General features: G+C 40.6%; 2 protein-coding genes across 2 annotated transcripts in view; one reads left to right on the plus strand and one right to left on the minus strand.

The window, feature by feature from the left end:
- The window catches only part of T265_03435 (hypothetical protein), a gene marked incomplete at both ends in the record, with an annotated part of 7913 nt that extends 3570 nt beyond the window's left edge, over positions 1–4343 (plus strand). Inside the window, 2 exons of the mRNA XM_009167919.1 lie at positions 29–160; positions 4216–4343. Of these exons, the coding sequence (XP_009166183.1) occupies positions 29–160; positions 4216–4343 (260 nt within the window). The remainder of the gene's footprint in view (positions 1–28; positions 161–4215) is intronic.
- The window catches only part of T265_03436 (hypothetical protein), a gene marked incomplete at both ends in the record, with an annotated part of 96065 nt that overhangs the window by 76271 nt on the left and 10553 nt on the right, over positions 1–9241 (minus strand). Inside the window, 3 exons of the mRNA XM_009167920.1 lie at positions 3317–3389; positions 3668–3846; positions 9089–9124. Coding sequence (XP_009166184.1) covers positions 3317–3389; positions 3668–3846; positions 9089–9124 — 288 coding nt within the window. The remainder of the gene's footprint in view (positions 1–3316; positions 3390–3667; positions 3847–9088; positions 9125–9241) is intronic.

The following is a 9241-nucleotide window of genomic DNA, read 5'->3' on the forward strand; positions in this document are numbered from 1 at the left end:
ATAATTCACACAGGTTATTGTGGTACAGCACGCAGCTCACTGGGGTTGATGCCAACTCATTGGAATGAGATTGGATCGCAAGCACTTGAACAAGGTGTCACCAAATATTGTCTGGCGGAGGTGGTTCTACGCTCACGGGCGACCGTTTTGTCCATAGAAGGTGAGTGTCAAATGAGCTTAAGGATACACCACATTCATACCTACCGAAACATCATCGATGTTACGCCCCCACCAAGATGTTGTATACCATCTAGTCCCACCATGATTATGACATCTCAAAGTGAAGGCAGAGGATAATCTATTTATCAACTTTCTCTAGCCTCCCATACAAATGAAGAAGTCTTGAACACCCTTCTGCGAGGTTGCAGCTCACATTTTATGCCACGGACAACCGCACAACCGCTGATGCAATGCTGGTTTACATATCTTGTTAAGGCACTCACGATGTCACCTTGAGTGGTACTGAAATGTTTGCAAACTCAGAAAACAAGCCAATGACAACATACAATCCTCATTAGGAAGAGTGTTTTCTTGGCGTTTTTGAGAACACAATCAATTCATTAAACTCATCTCTTTATCTAGGGATCAAAGGTCGATTGGATAGAGATTTGATCAACAACACTCCCTGATTATGTATTTGCTGAAGAGACACTGGGTCTTTTTTAGTTTCAATGGAGATTTTGTTTTGTCTGTAAAGCCAACCTATTCTGAGAAATCAAGAAGCACCGTACATGACGCTTCTCAAACTTCAGTCAACAAAACCACATCATTTGTCGCATATTGACTGGCTCCTCTGGTTAATAATTTTAGAAAGACGTTAAACTCTCTTGAGAACTTGTTTTTTGACTGAGCTACTGATTGTCTGAAGGAGTAAAATTTCTTCTGAGAAATATTCACTTTTTATGATTTACGGATGAGTAAAGCAATTCTTCGTCTTAGTGAGGGCTTGTCACATCGATTTCTAGAGGACTTAATTAGATTAAATGCTTCGAGGGTAACGTACACTGTGTTCTAGTTTATCTCGAAAAATAAGAAGATTCCAGTTCTCACATTTTTATCGAATATGATTTTTAAAGCTGTATGATCGTACATGTATACATTATTTCAGACGTCCTGTTTCTTTTACATTTAAAGTGGTGTATTCGTACTTCGGGACAGAGCTAGTAAACTGAGACTTCCGATTTATGCATACGAGCTCATATTAAAATACAAGGGTTCACAGTTTGTTCTTCTTTAATTTGAAGAAATAATTCAGCTGGTTTGAATGGGTCTCATCTCCATTTTACGCGGAATAACTGTGACCGTGTGTTAAGGAAACATAACCAAGTATCCATATGAACGATCTAGAGGAAAATTAGAGGGGAAGCAATAAGTGCGTTGTGCAACAGGGAGTAAAAATTCCCATTGGCGTATGCATACAATATGTCCTGCAATATATTTTACAATATATTCTCACAGTGTCGATTGGACGAACGTTTAGTGGTTCAGGAACTAGAAAGGACGCTTCTTTCGATGCAACCAGCTAAGGATTTCTAAGAAGAAAGAACAACTTCCCAGCACTTTTCAGAAGTTCGGCGTAGATTGGATTCACTTACAGGACGAAATCTCAACTGTGGATTTCCGAATTACCCCACTCTACGAACAAAGGAAAAGATGTTTGACCCGGCAAACATTTCAACGAAGACTATCAAGGGACCATCTTCCACAGCAACGCAGATGATTTCGCTACACACAGATTGCAGTGGGACTATATGCGTAGTAGTGCCTGCAAACAAGTGCGTTCACAGTTCAGTTTCAACTGGTGTGTCAGCACACCGAAAGCATAAAGCTGTATTGTTTGTTAGATAGCACAAAATTCTGTCCAATATACACTCGATTTTCCTACTGATCCCATGGGCTTGGGTAAATAGAGTGAAATTGTGGTATCCATCTTACCACAGTATACGTGATTTTACATGGAATAGTACACTGATTTACAAACTATTTCAGAGTGACCGTGAGAATCCCCTGAAATCAAGCCAAAATCTTTGTGCGTGATTTTTCAAACTGAAAGCGTTGCATAATCGTTTCTATCACTCGCCCTAATTACAGCAGACTCCGTTTTTCCTAGATTCGTCAAAGTATGTGCACAAATGCCAGCTTCAACGCAGGAAGTGACTTCGATTCTTAAAGGATGATCTGACGTTCGGATTATTTACCAACGCACATTATATCGTGTGCCGGTAAATGTTGTGGAGAAGATGCAGAGTTTACAAAATAACCATGCTGAATTCGGCCGTCAATTTTTTCAACAACTTAGGGTGACGCAGGCTTCCCATTAAACCCAGCAAAATCGATGTGTAATTTGTTCGATAATGTGCTTCTTGAGTTCACGTCTGTAGCAGTCACGTGCGCGAACACCATAGCGTTGATCTCCACGAAATTGCTGGCTGGTAAAACTGCTTGGGTTTATTTCTCGCAGGCAGCAAAGTGATCCAGCATGATGCTGAGCAGTTGTCAGGTTTTTTCCTTGAAACTTTGAATTTCACGTCTGTCCAGATTCCGGTGACTATTCCATGACTGGTTCCGGCGGATATAAGGTCCGCCTCATGGCGTAGGAAACTAATTATTCCAACTTACCAAATTCTCATCGCAGAGCCGATTCGCGTGCATCTTGGAAGTGTTAGTGGGTTTTTCTATCTATTTCAGTTGCAGGCCGATAATAGGTACTACTTCGTGTAATCATATTTTTAATGGCTGTTGTCAGCGGTCAAATTAAGCGTCTTAAAAGACAAATTAATTTATCGCCTCACGCTGAGAAATAAATAGTGATTTAAACTCAGCACACTTCCGTTTAGACTCCGGCTTCCAGCGTCCGTAACAGAAAAACTATTTTGGAGACAAGTGTAAAACATTTATTGGGTTTTGGTGTGATTCCTGTACTAGATAATTCTTCTGTGTTTCTAATAATGAAGTCTAAACGCGTAGAAGTAGGGACCCGGACATCTTGGTTAGTGGGGTTGGACAATACTCCTTGAGATATCTTGAGCTATCTCAGGGTCTCGGCTTAAAGAAAGAAAAAAAAGCACGCACCCCGTAGATTTCCATGGGCGAAACTACAAACTGTAGCAAAATGCTTTGAGGATTCGCCGAGAATGTGTAGTTTACTAGCTTAAGCGGCACATGTTTGGTATGAAACATATAAACGGCTGACACGGTGTATCCAGAGACATGAGATCCGCTGTTTCGTTTAACTGAAACTTTGTCCCATAATTTATACTGCACACAAATTTGCACAAAGAAGTTAGCACGAGGAAGTTTTATTGCGCAAACAAACTGCATTCAAGAGCTCTAGATATTTATTCAACTTGGGTACACAAGAGGTGGTAGTTGGGCGTTTCCGTTGTAACCTGAAAACAGGAAAGGAGATTCATGTTCATTCACTTGTGGTGGAAAATTAATAAAACTACAGAAATTGTACTTGGTAAAAATGTATTTTTGTCACGCATAATAAAATTCCGTAATTTTATGGTAATTAATGCTGTACTCGGTGATTTTTTGCCGGTATGTACTTAGAGATAATAACGCACATGAGACGACCCATCCTAAATAATGTCCAGATTACTGCTCATTTGAATGGTCTGTTGTCAGTGTAGCTCTCACGAAGATCATTGCCTCGTTCCCTTACATTGCAAGCAAATCCCAGTTGATCAGTTCTTTGGTTAATGGAATTAGAGATGCATGCGATGGCAATTCGTCGTCCTGCAACATAAGTGGCAATGCTCCAGAGGGCACTGATTCGATGTCCAGATACAACTCCGCGCTAAAGTTCACACCATGTACAATCTGATGACAGGCTCGAATATTCTGATTAGGATAAAAAATATGACTCCAGACGTGTGACTCGTACTGGCGTAAAAAACAAGGTTGGCAACCCGGCTGGCAAAAAAAGGCAAAAGCGAATCAACACATTCAAAAGGAGCAACGATCAGTCATACTATTGTGGCGCTTATATATGTATGTTTCACTTCATTTAGTCACGCGCTTGACAGGAACGGTAGCGCACAAATTTGGAAGACTGGCAACCTCGTTCTAATCATTTGTTTCAGGCGTCCCTACTCGGATAAATTATAATATGCTCAGTAAATCATTAACAATATGTATTGGGTAGGAGGTGCCAAAAAAATTGGACCTAATGGCATCGAAGCCACGTTGCTTTTTATTTGAATTTTACAGGAGTACAACGTAAAAATTTTGGTGAACTGAAACTGGTAACTGCCACTAGCGCATCTTTCAGTCTCTTTGAGTTTAAGACATCACAGCTTCTAAGCAATTTCCGCCTGTGGATTTTAGCTCAACCTTAAAGGAAAGCAAGTAAAAATAAAGGAGAAAAGCACAACATCCAAGAACATAAACCCCAAAAATTAATGTCACGCGTTTGAGGACATAAACGGCAACATAATGTTTGCGTGATGCAGAAATATAGGACAATTATGAGGCTGAGTTTAATTCAGACACGTCCCACGGTGTTTGGTGGGTTGTGAATTTGGTTTAATCTAATCTCCAAAAGAATTTCCTCTTTTAAAAATGGCATCTAGCGTTAAACATTTTATCTCAGCTGTCTTATATGTATCCTGGTAGGCAGAACCGTTGATCCACCACTAGGATTTATTCCGCTCCGAAACAACCCACTGATGATGCCACATCGACAGATGATGGAACGTTCATCGCGAAATCGCGCAGCTCTGAAAAAATCTAAGGATCGGTTTCAAGCGTGTGCCACGCTACCTGACTGGGAAGTCCTGACTAGTGTATCGGTCGATCGTCACAACCAGGACAGTTACTGGGTCGTCGTTCGATGAATCAGGCACACCAATCACATCGCTCAAGTGTGAACACGTTTCGCCTGCTCAGATGTGATAATTCAGATGCGTCCAACGTGCGTGGGTGGAGTAGTGGTTACACGCTCGCCTCTCACGTCAGATGTCCGGGGTTCAAATCCCGGCACGGCCATTGGAAATGCACTGCTGATGAAATCTAATAAGAGCGAAGCTCGACTCCCAATGCTTCCGGTGGTGTTGACTCACTGGAATAATTACGCTAGAACGGGGACACCACCGTTCCAGCGAGAGTGGTGTGGCTATGAACAAAAACCTATCCCGCAAAACCCCGAAATTGCGGTCGTATGGAAACTTGCAAGAATGAGGCAGCAAGACGATCTAGTGAGCATATATCCGTCCTCGGTGCTCTCAGGTGTCGAGGTGACTTTATTCCACCTATTCCGGAGGTGATCATTCGTCTCCTGAATTATTCTCACAGCTAATCACATGCGTTAGTATATCTACACTTGGTGTATTACATTATTTTCGGCTGAGCTCTACTCACTGCATCCACTTTTAATGAGTTTAGGATCTAGGTTTTAATGATTACATAACGCACATTCAACTCACCTGCTGTGACATCATCAACTTAATTTCCCATTATTTTGCTTTCTCAATAGTTTCGTCGTTGAGGCATTTATGGGAGACTATTCCAGTGTAACCTTTTGTTAAAAAAAATCTTGCCAATTTTTCGAACCTGGTAGACAGACCTTGACAAGATTAGAGGCAAAACCAAGTTTATGTTCGTACGAACTTACCGTAGTTTTGGTTATAATATGGGTAGGGGTTATTGTAGCCTCCTGAAAGTAAGCGTTTCACATGTTATTTACCATTTGTGCATGCTAATGCCTGCTCCATTGGAACTTCACGTTAGTATCTCTAGTTCAAGGTTCACTGCGAAATCACCTCCAATGTTTAGCAATGTCTCAAATAATCAGTGGTTACTAGGATAGTGTGACAGTTTTGTTTGAAACAGTCATGAGAAAATTCCGAATGAGGCTAAATCCAAAAAGCGCGACCAAGATTTCCAGTAAAACCCAGGCTGTCACCAAAAATCAAACTAATGTTTTTATGCTGTTTTTCAAGATAATATTACCACAAATGACGTATCAGATGCTGCAAATGAGATCATCCTGTGGATGCGGCGTTAAATAAGTAGATGGAGCCGAATGTATTCTACGCCGAAGGATCTACATTTTGGAAAAGTAGAGTTGAGTAGGTTCTTGCTCATAAGCAGTGAACACCTCATCCATCGAGAGAGGAATAGGAACCCGAACGTGAATAGGTCGTTTAATATTCTGTTGAGTTATACGAACAAGATTAGCCCTACTTCCACTAAGACATTACTCATCAAACTGCTGTGAATTGCTCTATCCATTAGATGACAGTAGTATATTTTGGCTTACCTCCGAAATAGATTTTCCTCTGAGTCTTTCAGGTACGTTTGCTTAAAAGGTATTTCTTCTTCCGCGAATATACACTCATTTAAAAACTAATTGGTTTTTCGAGAGACTCACCTAGAACCCAGTTGAATCTCTCGTTTGGGATGTTCTCACGCAACTGAATGTGCTGCACCACGTGGGTTGCAGGTAAGTATCTCGAAAAACCAAATTAGTTTGCAAATGAGTGTATATTCTCTAATTTCATGAGATTCGGTTTCAAGTAGAACAGGTTGGCGGAAACCCGGGGACTGCGCCTACCTGATGAGCCCCAAGAATGGCAAAACCGGTCGTGGGCTGTCGACGGATTATCAGCAACCTTATGAGTAGTACATTACATAGGTGTACTTCTTTGTTCTAAGTCACATGATCTGAGTAGTCGATGTGTGAATATTCCCTTTTCTGTTTGCAGTCCTTAGATAAAGGATAATCAAGACTCAATATCCACCAAGCTAGCCAGTTGCGTGGATGTTTATCGAATGTATGAGTCAGGTTGAAATACATAAGACACCCACTTCATTAGGGAAATAATTGGTATAAGTAGTCGTCTCTCCCGAGCCTCCGCAATTAGCGAACGTTATCCGGTTGGTAAACAGATATCTTGACATTGTCCACGGGACACATTCATGTTGACCTAATCCCATCTAAAACTGTGCTTCATTTTTAAAAGCCCATCTGTCTATTGGAGGTCTGCTCCCAACTTACGCGCGTTGTCTTCAAAAATATTTAGATAATGTACAATATTGTCTTTTGATTTGACAACACTTTTCCTCGTGAAACCTTTAGACTTGAAGAGATTATGGCAACAGTTTTACTTTCGGCACGGTGTTTAATTGCGTCACACCACCCTCCGTCATGGAGACGGATATGTAATGAGCTGTCAGTTGGGTGGTAAAATTTTTCTGATCAGGTTAGGACGTGACGTTTTCAAAACTGATCTTGCCAGAGTACCGTGCCATGTCGTTCGATTAGTGAATAATTTACATTCCGTGGAACCGTACACTTATTTTCGCTTTGCAAACAATACAGTACGCTTCCTCAGGGAGAAGGAGTATGAAGATATGTTACGTAAACGTTTGGTGAAAATATGGATGGTGCTTATGTTTCGTTTGTATCATATGATGCAACTGTTCTAGTATGGACCAATATTGCAAAAAGCTTATGCTTCTTATTTTCATTTATGGATGTATGCAGACGTGTTCCAAACTGTACGGGCCATCTCAGTAGCTTACAACACATGAGTCAAGAAAAGTGAAACAACATTGAGTAGAATGTCATCTATCAGTCAAATGCAACATCAAATTGCTATGCGAAAACTCATCTTTTTGTCAGTGATATGTATAACCTTCAAAACCGATTTCATCTGTTTTTTATGTGCTTTAGTGAGAATAGAATAAACACGAAGATGGAAAAATATATCGGATTGAGAAATGTAGTTGGAGAAAGACATTGTTAGGCGTTTGATCACGCATGTAGGTACTCCGCGCATATAAACGGAACAATATAGTGGATCACATCATAATTTAACCAAACATAAAACTGGTATTAAACATTGCAGTTAAAAGAATAAAAATGTGTTTTTCAATGGATTGAAAGTTACGTCGATTTTGCTTCCTATACAGAACAGACGACTAAACTGTAAAGTAAGCGTTTCAGAGAACATAAGGTTGACGGACACTCGGGGACTTCGCCTAACTGATGAGCCCCAAGATGGGGGAAACCCGTCATGGGCTGTCGAAGAGTTTTCAGCGACCTTGTGAATAGGTTTCCTTCATGAAAATAAACCTTTTGAACTTCTATCACAAACGCAGAGAAGTTCTGAGTCTCTGCTTTAAGACACTAAATTTAGAGACAATTTACATTAGCACACTAGCCAGATTCCGTTGTGAACATTCCCTTGTCGTTGTTCCCTTCAAATGTCAAATTAGATTTTCAAACTGAATGGTGATAGGCTGAGCAAACTGAAGTGGATGCTGCCTTGGTAAAGTACAGTCATTTTAACGGAATCCTTGACTAAATCTCGTTCCTTTGACAGTCTTAAAATGAACAGGCTCCCGAAAGTCTGCAATGACAAGAATATAATGATATATATGGGTGCAGTTTCTTTATTGAGTGCACTAATCTTAAGATTTCCGACAAACTATTGAAGACACTTAATCAATTTTGAGGATAGAATGTTACCTTAAAACGCCCACTGCTCTGTCATCCGCAGTACAGATAATTCACTATTTCCGCCTTTAAGGTGACTAAATCCGGACGCGGCCATTCTCAGTGTCGTTAGTTGATCCAATCTGATTGTATCCACAAATCAAGTTTCTCCACATTTGTAACTTTGGCACTCGTGTACAAATTCACGTATGTACCTCTCCAATAGTTTCTTGCCTAGTGTATTCGGAATGATGGCAAAAGTAGCAAGTTGTGACGCACCTCATTGGAGTTCTACGCCCCTCACAACAGCAAACCAGTTATACCATACCGTTGTAACTGACGTTTGTCCAAAAGCTCTAAGTTGTTCGACAAACTAGCCACTACTAGTTGTCCCACGACAAGTGTGCTAGGATTTACCACCTTAATTCCGAATTTTGTGCAATGAATTCCGTCCAATATGCCTGCTGGAAATTCACACACTGGAGTAGGGAATTATTCACTAATTTGCGGCTCGCTTCTCCCGTCTCTTGTCATACCTCGCCCTTGGATCGACTTCAGTCACCCTTGATGTGCTAACAAACTCTATTATATTATCATTCGCATGGTTTGGTGACGCGTCTCGTCTGGTTGAGAAAATCTTACCATAGTTTTGATTATAACCGGAGTATTGATGGTTCCCTGCAGGAAAAACAATTCGAAAATTAGTTAACGGTCAAAAATACGAAATGTCAAAAGGCCGAAAATACTGTGGTGGTTTTGGCTACTTGTTTTGTACCGAAAATCAAACGGTTTTTT

The sequence above is a fragment of the Opisthorchis viverrini genome (genome assembly GCF_000715545.1).
Source record: "Opisthorchis viverrini unplaced genomic scaffold opera_v5_49, whole genome shotgun sequence".
Lineage (NCBI taxonomy): Eukaryota > Metazoa > Platyhelminthes > Trematoda > Opisthorchiida > Opisthorchiidae > Opisthorchis > Opisthorchis viverrini.